Source organism: Carassius auratus, chromosome 8 (genome assembly GCF_003368295.1).
Source record: "Carassius auratus strain Wakin chromosome 8, ASM336829v1, whole genome shotgun sequence".
NCBI classification, from domain to species: domain Eukaryota; kingdom Metazoa; phylum Chordata; class Actinopteri; order Cypriniformes; family Cyprinidae; genus Carassius; species Carassius auratus.
The window spans coordinates 20,908,485-20,929,041 of NC_039250.1; the positions used below are offsets into that span (position 1 = coordinate 20,908,485).

The 20,557-nt window shown below is 36.1% G+C and overlaps 2 protein-coding genes across 2 annotated transcripts; one reads left to right on the top strand and one right to left on the bottom strand.

The window, feature by feature from the left end:
• The first annotated feature begins 31 nt into the window (after positions 1–31).
• On the top strand, positions 32–2,891 carry LOC113107570 (neugrin-like). The gene is made up of 4 exons (XM_026270181.1): positions 32–116; positions 936–1,157; positions 1,228–1,338; positions 2,136–2,891. The coding sequence occupies exons 1-4, from the start codon at positions 67–69 to the stop codon at positions 2,671–2,673; spliced, it is 921 nt and encodes a 306-aa protein (XP_026125966.1). The 5' UTR covers positions 32–66; the 3' UTR covers positions 2,674–2,891.
• LOC113107569 (sortilin-like) lies at positions 2,892–20,089 on the bottom strand. The gene is made up of 20 exons (XM_026270180.1): positions 19,551–20,089; positions 17,532–17,591; positions 16,846–16,919; positions 16,647–16,749; positions 16,329–16,490; positions 15,808–15,881; positions 10,628–10,674; positions 9,755–9,909; positions 9,526–9,670; positions 9,157–9,312; positions 8,554–8,660; positions 8,296–8,398; positions 7,982–8,153; positions 7,612–7,799; positions 7,323–7,512; positions 7,077–7,193; positions 6,794–6,902; positions 5,478–5,593; positions 5,260–5,380; positions 2,892–4,819 (listed from the first exon to the last, which is right to left on the bottom strand). Exons 1-20 carry the CDS (start codon positions 19,809–19,811, stop codon positions 4,805–4,807), a joined length of 2,475 nt encoding a protein of 824 aa, XP_026125965.1. The 5' UTR covers positions 19,812–20,089; the 3' UTR covers positions 2,892–4,804.
• Between the last annotated feature and the right edge of the window lie 468 nt (positions 20,090–20,557).

Sequence of the window (20,557 nt, forward strand, 5' to 3'; positions counted from 1 at the left end):
AGTTTCGCCGAGTGTGAACGATCCGAGTCGGAAATCATCGAATGACTGGTGCGCATGCGTGGTTAAATGATATGCTTCCGGTGTAATGTCACCGTGAAAGAAGAGCAGAGGGACATGTGAGTGTTTTACGTCTATGGTTTTACAGGCACTGTTATGTTCTGTGTGTGTTCACATACTGTTTTAGACATTATATGGTTGTATAAGACCAAAGTTTGGGTTATGAATATCAAGACGGTAAATTTGACCTTTTTGTAAGAAAAGTTAAATGCTCAATTTGATAAATTAGCTTTTTTTTGGAAATAACGCATATGTAACGAAATTAAAATGCTCTGTTTTACAAATTTAAACATTTATCTAATTAAATAATGTGTTTTATTTTATTTTGAAACACCACAGATGAATAGGGTATAAATAAAAAAATATAGATCTTACCATACTTTCCCAGTTTATTAAGCACAATACATTATGACAGTTGTTTCTTTTTACATGTTTTCTGAAATGTTATGTTTAAAATTGCACATGATGCATTTTTACAATTTATCTGCAGAAATTTGCATACATTTACAGAAGAGAAATCTAAAAAAAAAAAATCTAAAAATTATTTGTATTATTATTTTGCTAAATGTTTAAGGTTTTTTAAGAGACATTTATCACTTTATAAATCAGAAACTGTCAACAGCCAGTAAAAAAATAGCAGTGCATGGGAAAAATGTATTGTATGTATTGCATGTTTGTATTTGAAATCTAAGGATGCAAATTCAAAACTAACAAATGCACAAAAAATCCTTTACTTTCAGTGTATGCTTTTCTTCAGACTTTTAATCAGACTCTTCACTCTTATTATCGAATTATGGATATTGTTTGATAAAGATTCCTTTTTATATTGGATTAAATTGCAATTTAAGATGTTACAGTCTTTGTGTCTGACTGTACAGAATGGGCACCCTGTGGAGAATGGCCCATATGTTGGCCACCAAACTGGCCCCTCTCCCAGGACCTGCTGCTTGCCGGGTTTGTCGGCATGCCAGTCGAGATGCATACGGTTGGATGTCACAGAGGTATCCTGATTCTCATCCAAAACAGAGACAACAGGAAGACATGTTTGAAGATGACCATGATATGGATGCAGTAGAAGCCAAAATGAACTCTATTATTAGGTGAGTCCTTATACAGAAGCACAAAAGCAAATACTGCTGTCTTCGTGCATTAACATTATTTCCTGTGCAGTGAAGAGAGGAGAAGGCGTAAAGCAGCAAAGTTTCACATCATCAAGAAGAAAATGAACAATCTTGGAGCCCCAGAGAGACGACTAAGCTGGGACGCTATTCAGCAGATAAGGTATCAGTATGAATATGGCTGAAATACTTGATTCTGATTGGTCAAACATTTTTATATAACTGTATGTTAACAACCAGCATTCAGTTGCATGACATGCCTTGCCTTAAGTCATTTTAATATTTGTTAAGCTTTGCATGTTAGATGTTCATCTATTTGCTATGGCCACTCCTATTTAAGAGTTAGGGTCAGAAAGATTTGTTTAAATGATTATTTGATCAAAATACTGTAAAAACAGCAATGTTGTGAAATATTATTACATTTTAAAACAACATTTTCCTTCTAAATATATTTTAGAATGTAATTTATTCCTGATTTTTTTTAGCAGTCATTACTGCAGTCTTCAGTCTCACATGATCCTTCAGAAATTATTCTAATATGCTGACTGCTGCTCAAGAAACATTTCCTTATTATTTTATGTTGAAAACAGTTGTACTGCATTTGTGTTTTTGTGGAAACAAGACACGTTTTTCAGAATTCTTCAAATAGAAACATTAAAATGAACAGCATTTATTTGAAATGAGAATATTTTGTTGTAATATAAATGTCTGTAAAGTAATTTGTTATAAATTTCATGCATCCTTGCAAAATTACATTTCATTTAATTTCTTCTGAAATAAAAAAAAATGTACAAAACTTCTGAACTACAGTGTATTTAATATAATCTTTAGTTTTCTGACAAAATTCTGTACATTTCTGCTTTTGATAACCTAATAAAATAATGTTTAGCTGTATATAATAACATATCGTAGGCCTATCCCAAAAATATTACAGTTATCTGCTTGGCCTTTCTTTTACAGGTACTTAAAGCAGGAGTCCCCAGAAGAATGGACACTAGAGAGATTAGCAGAGGGTTTCTCTGTAAACCCTGATGTCATTTCCAGAGTCCTCCGCAGCAAATTCACCCCATCAGCAGTCCGAAAGCTAAAGCAGGACTCGAAAGTGTCAGCTAGTAGTGGGCCGCAGTTTCTCAGAGATGGCAAATCTGAGCAGGCCGTACTCCCCTCTGGAAACACAGGTGCCCTGACAGCTCTGAGTACAGGAGTGCTTGCAGTGAGGCAGACTGACACTGGACTCGTGCCCTCTAGTGGGAACATACTACCCTCTCAGCTATCAGCTGAACACAAAGTGACTCCTACTTTACACCAGCAGCCTGACTCTAAAGCTGAAGTGGACGTGAGCGATGATACAGAGTTAGAGGAGGAATGGGATGGAGTGATCCTGACCGAGGAAGAACTAGAGCACATCGCACAAACACTGAAGGAAAAGCCCAGTTCAGTGGAACAGAAGGGAAAGGAGTTTTTTGACACTGAAGGCAACTTCCTGTACAGAGTTTGAGCTATGCGGCCAAATCATCCATGTTTATCAAAACACTTGTTACTCAAGTCCAAGCCTGTTCTTTTGTGAATATTACTTGTTACAATTTGCTAAGCAGAAGCTGTCCTAACCTTTAAATTTGATTATTTTTCCCTTTACATTTGTTAGTTTTTCTGTTGTATTTGCTTTTTTCGCTCTTACGTACAAACTAAAAAGCAGAAATAAAGAATACAACATCAGTGGGACAAATCAATTTATTTCTCAAACATACAGTTCTGTTCCAAATATACAAAGCAAAAATAAAACATACAAAGTCGGAATTGCCGTATATGTACAGAGCTTCACAACTGTTATATACATTGATTTTGCTCAGCAAGAAAAGTACAACTCCTCTCATAAATAAAATCACTGTTATAATGGAAATCATATAATTTAAAATTTAATTTGCACTGCATCTTTTACTACCCCAAGCATGGAGAGCAACTCAGTTTAGGAACAAGAATTAAGTCATTTGAGGGCATAATTGTTATTTTGTTGTATAAAAAGTTCACACAAATAATAAGTGATTGTTCTCTTACTTAAGATGACATTACATTTCATTGGAAGGCATAAGCTATGCCTTCATGCTAGGCACTTGAATCAAAACATACACGAGGATTGTATATCTATTAAACACTATGTAACTCATAATCTGAGTCTTTGCAATGGAGATGGTCTTATTTTAAGAAAATAGGAGAATTTTGTTTAGGTATGTCTAAATAAATGATTATGAGAAATTTTGAAAATGGCTCCAAATTATCTGTACAACTAATTTTTAAATACACACTTAATAGAAAATTCACAGCATTGGATATCAAACATCTATGCAAACAGGAAATACCCATGGAAACGTGCTAAATTGCTCTATTGCATTTGAATATTCAAAATTAAATCACATGGTCAATGACTTCAGACCACTGGAACTGTTTTCACCTCACTGGAGTTTGCTGCACACACATGCAAAATTATTGCGGCTAATGTTTTGTCACTTTGTCAAGTTTTATGCGTTTATGTGCGCAATGGTAAAAAAAAAAAAAAAAAAGTCACACTTTTTTACTGCTTGATAAAATGGGGTTTCCTGCTGTCAAGACAAGAACCAAGAAATGGCACAAATGTTGAAAGCTAACAAAACTACTGAACTACAACATTTGATTCGGGCAAAGTGTGCAAGTTTGTACATAAACTACACCTGTATTATATTTTACATGCATTTGCATCATTGCTTGTTTCATATAAACATTTATTACAACATTTTTCCTAACCATCGCAGAAATCACTTTATTTCAAGTGTGATGGTAGCGCACAAATTAATTGTGTATTATGTGAAATTTATCTCCATGTTTTACAGTTATTTGCCCAATTATCACATTCCCCCTTTATTAAGCTCACAGCCTAAAACATAGCTACACAGTTTCATGAAAGTAATGTTCATAAATTTAAAATTATACATATTTCCCTGTTTGTGAAGCCAAATATATAGACTGTTTCTCAGCATTTTATTGCTATATTCTTTAGTGCACCTCATTACTAATTACGCAGCAAAGTGGACATTGACAGCAGTTATGATCATATTCTAGTGATAAACACAGTCTATATTCAGTAGCACAGTATTCAAACCTGGGACGCTTGCATCGCGTACGTGTGATATGACTCATTGTATCGTGTCGCTAAATAAAATTTCTGCTGAAATAAAAATCTGATATCGCCATGAGGATAAATAATACCTCTAGCTCTCACACAAGGGCATCTGTACATAAAGAGAAAGCAAGTATTTTACAAGTAACCCATTGACAAGTGTCTCATCAAACAAAAATCGCGACCAGAGGACCCCAATGTCAAAAGCAAGAACTGAAACTCCTACAAACAGTATTTTAAACCCTTCTTCATTGCTTTCAGGAGCGTTACATTCAAAAGCCTCTTTTATCATGAGAACAGCTTCCTATTGGTGGAGAAGCAACCAGGTTCCCCTCCCATTGGTCGAGAAGCAAGGAAGTGCATGACGTTATATGTCTGAGAAAGCCGACAGCTGGTTTGTGCTTTAGGAAGATAAGAGAAAGCAGCAGTAATGCCTGAATGACAGGAAACGCAGCGTCTTCTGCTCACCTAATGCTCTCTACTCAAGTAGGTCCTGAAAAACAAACACAATCATTTAGAGAGAAAAGTAAAACTATTTGAAATGTCAAAGTAGAATAGTTAATAGATGGTGACCATGCATCCTCTTTTTACAGGACATGCCCTTGCTGGGATTTCTCAATTATCTAAAATGTTCAATTTTGGGCTTTTTTTTAATACTTGACGAAGATAATGACTGAAAAGTAGTTTGACCAATTGCGTGCAGGCATTACATAATGACCAATCATGGCATCGAAGAAGGTGGGATCTACAGAGAACGGTCAAAGCAATATAAATGTGTGTACACACAATGTATGAAGACTGTAGAGAGAATATATCAATAGGAAAACAAAGCTGAAAACCTGGACAATTTATAAATCCTTTTTTATTTTTAAGAGGGTGTATGATCAGCTTGTTTAGGTGAATTGATTGGTGTGAGACGGTCCGAATCTGTACCTCATCTGAGTCATCATGGAAATCATAATTGGGAGCTCCAGCGACATCAGTGTCCAGTGGTTCATCTATGCCGTTGGCTTCCACATTATGTTGTAAAACAGAGTATCTGTGTACAAGGAACCTGTAAGATATAAATGGGCAGAACAGTTGTTTATGTTATGTAATACAATTAAATATATTCTATATGAAACACTTACAATTTTGAAGAATAAACGTACCTTCCACCACAGAGATACTTCTTTACAAACAGAGCTCCAAACACTACAGCGGTCAGCAGGATGGCTACGACGATCGCGACGATGGGCGCCGAGCTATGTGAGCTGGATTTATCTGTCTGTGGATTACAGAGATACAAGTTAAATAGAGGTATATGAGTGCAAGTTCATCTTCTTTTTTAAACGCATCATATTGTAAACAGTTCATCTATATGTATTATTTCTCTCTGACATATAAAAGGAAAATTTGTTAGATTAATATGATGGACATTTTTTTTTAATTACAATGACAGTGAATGTAGACTGGGGCCAAAAATACAAAAAGAGCTATCTTAAAAGTAATGCAAAACAATATTAAAATGATATTATTATTAAATGAAAGGATAAGGGTATTCTTTAAAATGTACATTTTTGGGTAACCAAATTATTATGCAAGTGATATATCAATAGGATTTCGGAAAACAAAAAAGAATCGGATTTTTGTTTGTGTGGTTTTTCACATCTTTTTAGATAACTGGTATCGATCTCAGATTGGTTTGGTCAATAGTTTTCCAGGTCATCTTAGGTAAATGGAAACCCTACTTTAAGAGGTTGCTCCAAATTATTAAGCAAGTCACAGTTCTCATGAAATATGGTGAGGAAGAAAGATCTTTCTGAAGATGAAAAGTAAAGAAAAAAAGGCATAGTCTTGCAAAAGGCATCAAAACAAACAATATTTTGTGAAAAGCAAATAGAGATTATTGAACTTTCAAAAGATTTGTGAGTGACTTAGAGCACAGAAGATCTTGGTCAGATAAAGATTTATTAAGGACAGTTTCTGTCAAACAAATAAACTTTATTGTAATGCCAGCTGTTAAAAGTCACTGCTGAGCAGCAGACAGGTGTTTGAAGCTCCTGGAGTCTCAAGATCTTCTCCATGCAGACTGACATTGGTGTTAAAGCTGCGTTTCAGTCACTGCTAACCAAACCTCACATAGAGAAACCTACACCTACCTCTTTAAGTAGGGTTTCCATTTACCTAAGAAGACCTGGCAAACTATTGACCAAATCTGTCTGACAGTTATCTAAAAAGATGTGGAAAAACCACACAATAACAACACAAACAAAAATGTGACTATTTTTTGTACTGAAATCATATTGATCTATCACTTGCATAATAATTTGGAACGCAGTGTAATTTAACATTTATATAAATGTGTGTGTGTGTGTGTGTGTACACACACACATACATACTGTATACTATAAATGTGTGAAATTAAAACACATTTCAAAACTCATGTCTGAACTAGTAATATACAGCAGGGTAAATGCATTCTCACCAGCATCTGAGGATCCAGCAGGTTGCTAACGCATCTCGTGCTCAGGTCAATCACCCTTCTTTCTGGTTCTTTCCCTCCTTCACATTTATCACCTGGAATCTTTCGGTACCTATTAAACAATTAACACCATGAAACAATCAGCATGTTGTTTCTAGAGCTTTCCTAATGAGTCAGGAACAAGCATGTGCTAACCAGATGCAAGATGAATCTCAACTGTCTACTGGCTAATGCTAGGACATAGCAATAATCCTTAAGAAACGGAGAACAATAAAGAGGGCATTACCCATGTGTCTGTAGCTGTTCCCATTTCCCATGGATGCAGATCTCCAGATCGTGGCCTTTGAGATCAGCCTGTTCAATACATTCGGAGCTGTTCTCTTTACGGTAATATCCAAAGTCACTATGGAGGACAGCAGAGAATATTTGACATATTTGAAAACTATGATGATCCATTCATCAGACTAACTAAAACTGAAAAGTAAAATTTGAAGACAAAAAAAACAACGCTATAACTTCTGTTCCCACTCACCACAGGAAGTCATCCAGTGTACACGCGCACGGCGTGGGCTGTTTTGTGACTATGTAATCTCTGCCAATCCAACACACCGAGTCCTTTCTCACACGCAGGAAACGTTCCTTATAACCCAGCATGCAGCCATCGTCTGGGTCGCTGATGTCATCTGAGTGTGCCAGCCACTGAACGTAATCATTGTCCTGGCCTGGGAACCAGACAGAAAGATTAGTTTGTGCTAAACTGAATTATATAAAGCATAACATGCCTTGGATTTTGTGTGGTTTGATGAGAACTGCTCACTCACAGGTACGTGTCAGCAGGTCTTTAAAGTCAATGGTGTAAGTTACCCAGTGGCTGATCAGAGCATCTTCATAACCCCACAGACTGACATTCAACGAGTGGGCACCGGGCTCTGAGGCCAGCCCTGTGAAGTGCACCGGAGTCTGGGTGAACTTATAAACATGCCAGCATTGCCCTTCATCAGTGGAGAACCTGAGGGACACACAAACAGACAGCTTTTTTCAGCTTGGCAAATATGCAGTTCAGCTATTTTATTTTATTTCAGCTAGTTGCCTTTTTAATTTAGTTTAACGATGTGCAAAAAAAAATAATAATAAATTAATAATTAACAATAAAATCTGATACTAAAATGACACTGAAGGGAGGTTGCTCACTTAATCTCAGAGATGGGTTTGGCTTCGTTGTGCTCCACGGCCACCAGCAGGCCTCCTGAGTCCAGGATGGCATAATGGTGCGGCCCTTTCAGAGCCTGCAGCCAGGTGTAGCCTCCATCATCAGACACGTACACATCAGGAGTCAACATTGAGATTGCGTCGCCTACACTGCCTGAAAAAGAAAAGTCATTGTTTTTGCAATTCTGTGGCAGTTACTATAACTGCCAATTGAATAAAAAAAAACGAAAATATTTCAATTGTTCACAGAACAGTATTGGACTTTAGACTGTTTCTAGTAAGTGTGTGTGCATTACCATGAGCCAATATAAGTCCCACAGCATTAGGTTCACTCAGAGGCAGCATGGGAACTTGCAGCTTCATTGAGGTGCTGTAGGAGGCATGAATATGCAGGCTACACTGCACAGGAGAAAGAGAACACAAGGCAAGTAAAACAAAAGGCTAAACAAAGACATGCTGATAGAGATAGTTTTCACAAGAATTGTAACCATTTGGCCACATGTGGCCAATTATTACTTCCCTTATTACTAACTTCCCTTAAAAGTGGTTCTTACCCTTTCTGGATCTTTGGCTGTTGAATCGCACTTTGTGTTCTCCGGTTTCTTCAAAGGAACCCATTCACCTCCCTGATCAAACGATATCACTGTCTGTGCTGAGCCATCTTTAGCAGAAAAGAGAAATCGAGAGAAACACAAAATCATTTTTAGAAAAGCCCTAACTCAGGTGTTTGAACTAACTGATTTCACATGGCTATTTTTATATATTATTTATAAAGATAATTATATATACACTCCCATTTAAATGTTATAAATATAAATATATAACAGATATAAATTACATTTTAAAATATATTAGAAAACTGAAAATGTTTTTACTCTATTTTTAATCATAAATGCAGCCTTGGCAAGCATATAAGAACAAAAAAAATTGTACCAACCCAAAACTTTTGAACAGTAGTGTATGCAATGTTAAATATCATATGCATGCTCAAGTTTATATTTAGAAAGTAAACAGCTAGCTATTGCTGTAGTGATATTGTTTTTACCCATATCGATTTACAGTATACTAAGTGATGCACTCCCCCTGGAGCAATCAGATGTTACATTTACACACAGACTTACAAGCATATGTCCGCCTTGTGAAGGATGTAGTCATACCTTCAAGCAGCACACTAGTAGTGAAGACTCCTCTGAGGGAAGTGACGTTCGTGAAATCGGTCTCGCCCCCTGGGGTCGTATACAGATGGCGTTCTAGAGACTTGGAATACACAGTGCCTCTGTCATCTGATACATAGATGGTGCCAAACCCAGTGTCTGAAAAAACCCACACACAATACAGTTAAATGACACAGAAACACTGAGGTCTATCAAGTAGCACAAATCAGTATGCTACTACTATAAGCCAGTGGTGACCAATAAAATGTACCTATATAACAGCACAGATAATATTATGATGGTTTATACAAGGTTAGGTTGTAATGTAACCACGTGTATTTTGGTTATGGTCAATAAAAAGCAAAAACACACCTCCTGGTTCATCTACATGCATGAAGACCATTTCATCATTGGCTGCCAGTATTGAATAAAACTGCTCATGGCCGACAGGAGGAAGTTGTGCCATGTTCCACGTCTCACCTTTGTCTACTGACACATGAATTGCCCGTATCATGTCCTAAAGAACATGCACACAGTTAAAACATCACATTTATGCATTCCTATAGTCACCAGAATCTCAGAAAGACCCTCAATCACACACCTCAGACGCTGACAGCATTGCGTTTCCTGATCCAGCCATAACTGATGCAAACAGGAAGCGTCCGCCGATCCCAAAGGAGTAGATCCTTTCAGCGACTGTCTTAATGTTAACACCAAGGTCAGCTGACTTTCTCAGCACCAGCGCCCCTTTATCATCTGAAGACAAAAAAACACCAAACAGTGAAGAAACATTGCTACAGAAATATATGGTTTAATGAGTTGCTGACGCCACATGGAGCAGAGAGTTGGTGTGCTTTTCCATTGTAATAACACAAGGTTTGCTGACTCAAATCCACTGTGGGATGCTAAATTCTAATTCAAAAAGCTTCTGACAAAATTTGATCTAAAGAATATTATTAAGCTCTTGAGCAACACCACTCACAGGATGCTGCATCATCCTCTCTGACACTAGCGCAATCACCTTGCAAAAAAAGCACATGCACTCATTGCCAAATAAAGGAAACAGAGTGCAAAAGTGTACACTTTCACTCAACTGGGCTCAACGTTAAGATGACCTCTTTCAGGACAAGTGTGAGAGAGGATTGCACCACTGTCAGTGTAGTATCGTCACATTTGCGGATCATGTACTAGTGTTCACATGTTTTGCTAACTAAAATATTTGGTATTTAGTTAATTCAAATTAAAATATAAGCTGGGCAAATACAAATTTCAACTGCAGGCTTGAATATTATATACATATATATATATATTTTGCATTATATATTATGAAATGATAGCTGTGAAATTTCCAGTTGTTATTGCAAATAATAAAAATTAACTCACAAGGATGTAAAAGCAGAAATAAACATAAAATTGACACAAACACATTCATGTCACCACACCTTAGATCAACAAAGCTATAAACATTACTCACAGCAGGATCCGTTAAGGTTGGTGGAAAAGAACAGAGTATCCATTGCCCTGTGAAAAAGAGGAAGAGAGAATTGATCGGTGAGATTAAAGTCAGGAGGCATCATAAAACAACAGGTGTCAGGTCAGTTCACTTCAGATCAGTCATTTGTTTGCAGCATAATAAATGCAAACATGCTGCACACTAAAATGTCAAGGAAGGTGACATAGTTTGTGACAATCACCACACAAATCATTTCTTTGCATTATAAATAACAAATGAACAATGCAACAAGAAGCTGGTAACATAGAGATTGATTATCCATTAAAATTCATGGCATTGTTGTAACAGGATAGCTAAGATTGTTTAAAACCATATGGTGTCTTGTCAAAACAAAACTTAAGGGAGGGACTCCGTTGCCACACTGCTGGAATATCACCAACAAACTTGTTGTTATAGTTAACTAAAACTAAAATTTGGGCTTAATCTGCCTCCCTTTCTCTCTCTCTCTCTAATAACTTAGTTATTAGCTGCATTAGTCTGGTTTCAATGACTCAAGCCTCTGTTACTAGGTATAAAATGACATTTTGGAATCAGCGATGGAGGTGCTGGATGAGATGTGCAAGAAAGTAATCCATTCACAAGAACATTTTAAGGACTAAAACCTGATGAATGTCTTTAAAGGGGGGGGTGAAATGCTATTTCATTCATACTGAGTTTTTTACACTGTTAAAGAGTTGGATTCCCATGCTGAACATGGACAAAGTTTCAAAAATTAAGTTGTACGTTTGAAGGAGTATTTCTGTTCCAAAAATACTCCTTCCGGTTTGTCACAAGTTTCGGAAAGTTTTTTTCGAGTATGGCTCTGTGACGTTAGATGGAGCGGAATTTCCTTATATGGGTCCTAGGGCACGTCTGCCGGAAGAGCGCGCACTCCCGTATAGCAGAGCACTGAGAGCAGAGACATTCACTGATCAGAGCGAGAGCGTCGCGAAATGTCACAAAAGAAGTGTGTTTTTGGTTGGCAGGGCAAGACAACCCTGCACAGATTACCAAAAAAAAAACAGCATTAAGGGACCAGTGGATGGAGTTTATTTTTACAGAGCATCAACGGAGTTGTGCAAGTGTTTTTGTTTGTTCCCTGCATTTTGAAGATGCTTGTTTTACAAACAAGGCCCAGTTTGACGACGGATTTACTTATCGTTTATTTCTTAAGGATGATGCAATCCCAACGAAAAAGGGTCACGATCGTGTGTTGGAACCGCAGGCGGTGAGTAAAACTGCTTCAAATATCTCTGCCTTCTAGTTAGTGCGTCCCCTCCCATGCCGAGACCCGGGTTCGAGCCCCGCTCGGAGCGAGTCGTTGCTGCTGCTGCTCTCGTTCAGTTTCAACCTCTGGATCTGATTCTGGATCATAAATATACGCTGAATCTGACTGTTAGCCATGGTTTGTTTTGGTTGGTTTTGTCCTCACGGTGTCACAGCTTCCAAATGCTCTCAACAAAAGCCTACTGGCGCTCGTGATTCTTTAGCTCCGCCCACACGTCACGCCTCCAGCCACTTGTGTTTTTCCTGGAAAAATCGGTACAGACTATCTTTCTCTTATGAATATAATAAAACTAAAGACTTTTTGGAGTTATGAAGGATGCAGTACTACTCTATATGTACTCAAGATTAACAGGATATTGAGTGAAAACGAGCATTTCACCCCCCCTTTAAATTGGAACATCTAAACAATGTTGTGAGGTGTGGTAACTATAGTATAAGCATGATAATTGACTGAATTATTAGATATATTCAAAAATATTATGCACACCCGAGATATAATGGGCACTCTGCTTCAACACCTCGGGTGCGCATTCAGTTTATTTATTTAATTTCGGTCCTCACAGACAATCAATCATACAAAAAAATAAATAAGGTTGTACATAATAACCGAAAAGGTGTAGGCTGAAGCTTCTGCTTATTAAGCCTACCCTTTGTACATAATTATCAATCAAATGAACGGCACTTTTTCACTAGTAGCGATAAATACAAGGCACACATATACAAAGTATATAAAGAAAAAAGAAAAGAAAATAAATTATAATACCCGTTAAATTAAATAATCATTAACCACCTTGTTTTTAAACATTTTCTTGAATTTACAAAGTGAATTACACAATTTTAATTCCGTATGCAAATTATTCCAAAGATTAACCCCTTTGACAGATATGCATCTATTTTTTGTATTAGTTCTAACCCTTATTTTTTTTTTAAACATATGCATTCCTCTTATTCCATACTGACTTTCTCTTATTTCAAACAGCCTCTGGATACAGTTTGGAAGCAAATTATTACCTCGGGTGCACATTCCTCGTCACTTATTCATTATATGTGACTCTGGTCCACAAATCTAGTCATACGAGTACATTTTTTCACATGAAAATATTCGACCGAGATAAAACTATTTGAAAATCTGGAATCTGAGGGTGCCAAAAAAAATCTCATTTTTGCGGCGAAATTTAAAGGCGAAAAAATCTAAATTTTGCCTTTAAAGTTGTCCATATGAAGCCCTTAGCAATGCATATTACTAATCAGAAATTTAATGTTGATATTATTAATGTTGTGGATATATTTACAAAATATCTTCATGGAACAAGATCTTTACTTAACATCCTAATGAGATAATGACAAACCCAGTGACCTTTTTGGATAAACCTAAGCTATTATTCAATTGGAAGATTTCTCCAGTGCTGCCCCGCAAACACAAGGTCTGACTCTCCCAGTGAAGTGTCACATCTCTCTGAGTCTGTTCTGTGCAGTGAGCGGACATTAATTAGACATGGATTTGATTATTACAATTTATTTAAACCATTAAAATGGAATCCAGAAAAATATTTGATTGGATCGATTGGCAGTGGCTTGCTTGCCCTACACAGTTACCTTGTTTATTTTCCTAATTCAAGTTATATATTTTGTTATTCTGTGTTTTAAGTCATTTATAATAAGTGAAGTGAAGTTTAGTGTTTAGTGAACTGATATCAGACTCATTTCTGATAATAAAGTTTAGTGTTAAATTGTTAAATACCCTGCATCCATTACATATCCATTACTCTGATCAAATGTGCATTTTTATTCATTAGCTTGGGTTAAACTAATTTTACTTTGTTGGATCAGCAGCTATGCTAATGATGTCTCTATTTTGTTTCTATGTTTTGGTAACTAGGATTTACACAAGCTCCAGTCTGGATCCAGAACACCTGAGAAGAGATGATGCTGACCCTCAGAGGACCCCAGATGATGCTAACCTTGAATCAACAAACATAACTAACAATTATTGCTAAATGTGGGACTGCATCATATAATAACTATTAATTATTAATATTGATAGTTCATCGTTTAGCTGACTACGTCTTGTATTATTATTATTTTTAATTTTTTCTAAAATCCTGTCAAACGTGCACAAACTACTAGCTACTACTAAATATTGGAGAAACATAATTTTCTGTAAAGTTGCTTTGTAACGATTTGTATTGTAAAAAGCCCTATACAAATAAACTTGAATTGAATTGAATATCTTTGTCACGACTTTATAAATGATTGAACACCACATTTGATTGATAATTGCAATTAATGTGTTTATGTATATATATTCTGTTAATGAATACTGTATTCTACTGTAATTCTATGTGTCTCCAATTTGTATTGGTACTATACTATAATATGCACATAAGAATATCGGCCGATATATCGATATCAGATTTTTTTACTCCCTAATATCGGTATCGCATCAGCCTCCAAAAAAACCCATTTTGTTCAGGCAAAAAAAAAAAAAAAAAAAACATATACATATATATATATATATATACACACACAAAGGTAAATGGTGTCTCAATATAACTATAAAATATTATGTGCCATATTATGCAATAGATTTTCTTATATTGGGTAAAATATTAATCTTCTTTTGTTACAATTTAATGGTTTTAGCAGCTATTACCATTTTGAAATGTTCCTACTTTTTCACCTTTGTCTACTCAAAATCTTTTAACTTATAGTCATTTCATATGTTTCTTCTCAGTAATACTTTTCAGAAGTATCATTTAGCTGTCCTCCGTATAATTTTCTATTCTGGTACTCTAATGTGTTCATCCTCCAGGAAGTGACACCATTTGTGGTAACAGCACAGTCATCACTTCGAATGTATTCTGTTTTTGTGGTATCACACTAAATCATCCCAAGCACTCTGAAAAAGAACAGTAATCTGCATTATAAATTCAATCAAATTTCCTATTTCCATTTCAAATTCTAAATTTCCATCACCCACTTTAGTGCTTTTATTTCCATTCTGTTCATTTTCTTTCCATGGCATAAATAATCAAGTTAGAATTAATTAAGTAGATAAAGTGTCTAAACCTAATGGCTCCATTTGTGAAACTGTACACTTATATGGATATTTCCTTAAATTATAACTCAAGCATATTCTGAATGTTGTAATTTAAATAAAAATATGATTTCCATTAAAAAGGAACTGCATGGTGTGACTGCTCTGACCTTCGCATCTTCTTTTCATGTCTAATGCCATACACTGTAAACTCAAGGTCTCAAGATAAAGTCTGACTGATCTGACCCAATTTCCTACTGCCGTTTTGATCCTCTCTTTCAGAAAAGGTGGGATAATGTTCTTTTTTTAAAACTAGGTTACCCCGAAGGCTGCAGGGACCACTGAGAATGAAACTAACCTACAGTCAGGAATGCTCAGAGAAGGAATAAAGGACCTATACAGTATAAGTATATAAAAACTAAAATGTTCAAAACAAACAGAATCAAACATTAAATGTGTAAATGAATGATTAGCCTCACTGAACATCCTTTCAATATAGCTACTTCCCTGTTCAAGTGCATAAATAAAAAAGTAAAAAAAAACTGGGGAATTCAACCGAAGTTTGATGCAGCAGTTTATCTGGAACAGGCAAGCTTCTTCAGACATCTGAAAGCTGAGCCGTGTGGAAAAACAGGGTAACTCAGCAGGAAATGTCTCTATTGGCCGTATTTGCATGTTTGTGTTTTGTGTGTCCTGGATGTGCAGACGTAAAAAGAATGATCCAGAACTCTGGTCAAAACAAAACAAATCAGGCCCTACTACATAGTCACTCCACCCTGAACCCCCTTGTGTCTTCACAAACTCATTCCTAGAGCATGAACAATCACAAAAAGCTTACCAGTTGACCACACACACCATCTCATGGATCTTCTTCCATTTTTTACCAAAGTCTTTAGAGATCCAGAGATCATGCTGAAACAACAGCAGTAAGATGATATTAGTTTAAGTTATGATGTTATGCACCACTTGAAAAGCATAGAAAAAAATTAAAAAGCACTGTGAATGTAGCCTTATATCGTATTGTTTTTAAAAGATATACTTGAGGAGGAAGTGAATAGCATATATGTACACTAAGGATATTTAATATGCTATTATGTAATTTTGACAAGCACAAAACAAGAACTCTTATCAGTTCAGGATACCCAATATGCTCTAATGCCATTTTTGAACTTCACTTTGAGATAAACTAAGGTCTATAATAATGCAATAAGATGTCATAATGCATACGTTCTGGAGTAAGTGTACAAATGTACCCTAATTAACTCTTAAACTGATTAAATGGCTCTTAGTAACTTTCCATTCGACGTCAAAAAGTTTGAGTCTATAAGGAAATAACACCAATGTTTTAAAGTCTCTCACTGTGTCGCTGATGGCTGCAAGAACATCTGAGTTTTGAGGGTTGTACATTATCTGCATTAGCGGTTGGAAGGGCAATTCTGTGTGGATGAAACTCTTGCCAAAATCTCTTGAACGGAAAATTCTGGCACCACCGCCTCCGGAAGCATCTCCCGTGAGGATCACCTGTGGGAAAGAATATCAGGACTTTAAAGTGCTTTCACCAATCTGTGTAACTGCACTGAGTATTGAAAAATCAGCAAAGAACAGAGAGTTCAGCTGGCCTATTTTTTACTGCGATTGACATGCTGCATCTGAGGATTTTTGACATGTCTTGCCCACCTTGCCAGAGTTTTCCGGACCAATATTGATCCCAAAGTCAGTGCTGATGAAGGTGTTGTTGATAAGTTCTGTGACATCCTTAAACGACTTTCCATAGTCTTCACTGTCACAAAGAGTGGACGATTGAAAAAGAAATGGAGTCAATCAAATACTACATTAGTATTACAAAAACAAACAAATGATTAAAACCAGCACTCACCTTCTGTACAGATTAGACTGACCGAATCGCAGGAAGACTATTGGCATATGAAATGTTGTCAGGGCCAGCACTACCTAAGATTGAAAACAGTTATTTACTCTGACACAAATCTTCAGGAAATGTTTCCTGAGCAGCAGATCAGCATAATAATAATGCTTTCTGAAGGATGATGTGACACTGAAGACTAGAGTAATTCTGTTGCATTTTACATATATTCTAATATTTTATATATTACTTCTTTATCATATTATTTTAAACTGTAATTACTGTTTTTAATGTATGTTTGATGCTAAAAATGCAGTCTTGGTGAGCAAAAGATACTTCTTTAAAAAAAAACTAATCTTACATACTCAAAGTTTTGAATGGTAGTGTATGTATTATTTGTATTGCAGTGATGGGCAGAGTAAAAATAAGGACTTTTCAACCTGGCCTTGAATGTGCAAGGGGGCATGAGACAGGTCTAAATGGTTATGAGTTCACATTTGGCCATATTGATAGCTGTGTTTATGTTTCTTTGTGAGCCTTGTGAACAGCCCTCTGAAAGATTATCTAAACAATCTAAATTTAAACCTAAAGCTAAACATTTCTTTATCTATCTTGAATTAAACTTGGTGGAAGCTTCTTCCAACGACTTCATCTCAGCATATGATAGTGTGCACACATAATTAATCAAAAGTGAAACTCACCCCAGTCCCATCCCCCACCCAGGCCAGAGATACAGATCGGCTGTAATCTAGAAAGGTAAACTGAAGAAAAGAAAAAAAAACACACATTTTATTAATATTGAACAAAAGCCATACTGAAAGTGCATCATTATAGACAAACTATAAGAGTTTTTACACACACATTTAGGGTTTTGTTGCATGTACTAGAAAGACACTATCAGGCTATGCAAAACGCATACCAGCCTTAAACAAAACACTGAATCAGAAACTAAGCAACTATGTGCAATGTGGAATAAACTGTGAAACTAAAGATGATATATGAACACAGTATTATATTTTCATCTGTTTGGTTTAGATACTGCAAGCGTCTCTCAACCTTTTTGACTAAAGGCCTCCCATTATAAAACATAACGCACTATTTGAAGATATTACCTATATTTCAGCTGTAATTATGGCAAAATTGTTGATATATTCAATATCATTAAACAATTGAAGTTGTTATTCCATAAGATTCAAGATTTGTGTTTTGCATGTTTTTCAATAAATATCGGTAGTTATTGAGGAGGAAAAGTTTTTATTTAGATCTCAATTTTTGCCATCTTAGATGTTTATTTTTATGTAAATTATATATTTTTTAAATAAAATATTAAACTTCCAAGTTCCAACCTTTTGTTTAAAAGCATGCCCCAGACCCATTTTTAAGAACTATTGTTTTAGGTTTTTTGTCATTTGTATTAGTTTTTGTTTAAGTTGATGTATTATTGATCTGTTTAAAAAATAACATACTTCCATTACACTGTCAAAGCAAATGTGTCTCATGAAAATCTCAAATCGCTCGTTTTCTGACTACCTTTCTCTCATTTCTCCACAATACACCTGGAAAGAATGAAGTGACTAAAATACTTTCACTTTCTTGCTCTGGGCTTCATCTGAACCCTGTCTAGAATTGAACATATATCCAAACACTATATAAAGACTGAAAAGTCTGTGCAAGTATAATCCTAAAACACTTTTAGACTGTTTTCTGTTGATTAACGCATCTGTGGTAGTTCCTGTCAACAGAAAGACAAACCACAGTAGAACTGTTTTAAAATGGTTAACATGTCTGTGAGTAATAAGCACAGGAAGTTTATCCGAGGGTTGGTGAAACAGAGGTGAGATAAAGCTTCAACCAACCCTCAAACACCTCCTGACTGTTTCAGCTCATCTGACTAGAAGCAACCAAAAATATTTCTGAGAGAAGGAAGTCATTTAACATTGCAATGACTAGTGTCAGTGTTATTCACTGTTCCATTTTGTAATATTAAGACTTGCTTGTAATATAAAGTAGGCTATATGGTTCAGTAAAAATTTGCATGCATTAAAAAGACCTAGCTGGTTGGAAAAAGGATAATTAAACAGGTTATCATCCCAGCTTAACTGGATCTACAACTAATGCAATTCAAACAACACCTACGTGTCAAAGAGGAACTTCAAACACAACCAACATGAAAAAAACATCTTCTGAGGGCTGTGATAGTAACCACAGAAAAAAATAAGAACAATACAATCTTACATGTCTTCGTATCACTCAAACAGTAATTTCGTTTTGAAAATGTTCGACTGAAAAAGGAAAACTTGCATTTTCAATCACATTTTACATTATTTACACATAATCTGGTGTGGGCTAAAGAAAATTAAAATATGTATTATTTAGAAACGACTAGTACAATTTGTACTGTTAACTTACTCGTTTCTATTCATTACATAGCCTAAAATTAAATATTACTTAATATTAATTTGATACCAATCATCATCAATTTTAGTCATTATTTGAGTTACTCGCTAGAAATGAAATGTTTTAACATAAACATTTGCATAAACATATCATAAAAACATTTACCAGTTAGTTTTAAGGTATAAGTTAAATATTTCAGTGGTTTTCATTGAGAGCTCTCTGATTGAACGCACGAATGCTGTCAAAAATGCTGTCTAGTTAGGGTTTGGGGAAAACCTCTAGGTTTTGAGACACCACTGCATCGGTGCATCGAGTGAACTTACGTTGTGCGTATTGCGAGTCAACTTGGTCTCAAATCCATGCAACCCATTACAGGAGTCTGGTCCATCATCTGCGCTCCTTTTCTGGATGTGATGGATACGAGAAATATCTGCATCCGGTCCCGTCCCGAATAGACTTCTGGCGGCTACGGGAGACTTCACATACACCCGGTGCGCGTTAAACGAGCCTGGTTCCACAAGGAAATCCACACCAAATGTCATGGGAAAGAATAAAAGTGCAATAAAGTATTCTAGGCCTTTCATGTTTCGTCTTCAGTGTATTTCCAACACGACTGTGTTGCTGTTTAAATACGCATTAATTCCTCTGTGTCGTCCTCCTGTATGACGGTGTCAACAAACACAGACCGCCTGTGACAGCGAAAGATCCCGAGCGCTCATTTCATCAGTGCTGCCTCTTAAGAGAATACATCAACGCCCTCTTTCTTTTGATCAAACTGATCATTCCCAAGATCGCAAATATAATTGCAGACCAACCACGTTGCTTTAACAGACTGTATCTTTGAAAGTATTTCGTATTAAACACTTTATAAATAAATAAATAACGGTGAAAAGAATGCACCTTGCAGGGCCTGCACCTGATTGGCTGCAGCGACTGGTGCGATTTTCTGATTGGTCTGAGGATGGACACATTCTGCTGTGAGCCCGTGCGGTCAAGTTAGTTTGAGACATCACACTTCAGAGGACAGGATCGTGTTAAAACTTGAGTTTTGCGTTTCATACGTAAAATTATCTTCGGTGAAATATCAATATTACGGCTATACACTCATAATGTCAGTGACCCAATTTTCATTTAAACCTATTTAATATGAAAGAGTGTACAGGTAAAGATATTGCAAGATATGCTGCTATGCATTTCCAAATTATTCGAGTATTTTTTATTGCCCATGCACTTCTCAAATAATGTGACCAAAGCCATGCATGATCTTCCTCATTAAAATGGCTGCACAAGCAGTTTCTTTTGGAAGTCCAATAACAAGCTTACTGCATAC

Excerpts from the sequence above, each read along its gene's own strand:
- LOC113107569 (XM_026270180.1), bottom strand. The coding sequence starts at position 19,811 with ATGAAAGGCCTAGAATACTTTATTGCACTTTTATTCTTTCCCATGACA. Across the intron at positions 9,671-9,754 it reads CAATGCTGTCAGCGTCTGAG|GACATGATACGGGCAATTCA; the intron begins GTGTGTGATTGA and ends CATGTTCTTTAG. Across the intron at positions 8,399-8,553 it reads CAGCCAAAGATCCAGAAAGG|TGTAGCCTGCATATTCATGC; the intron begins GTAAGAACCACT and ends TCTCCTGTGCAG.
- LOC113107570 (XM_026270181.1), top strand. The coding sequence starts at position 67 with ATGATATGCTTCCGGTGTAATGTCACCGTGAAAGAAGAGCAGAGGGAC. Across the intron at positions 117-935 it reads AAAGAAGAGCAGAGGGACAT|AATGGGCACCCTGTGGAGAA; the intron begins GTGAGTGTTTTA and ends CTGACTGTACAG. Across the intron at positions 1,158-1,227 it reads AAAATGAACTCTATTATTAG|TGAAGAGAGGAGAAGGCGTA; the intron begins GTGAGTCCTTAT and ends TTTCCTGTGCAG.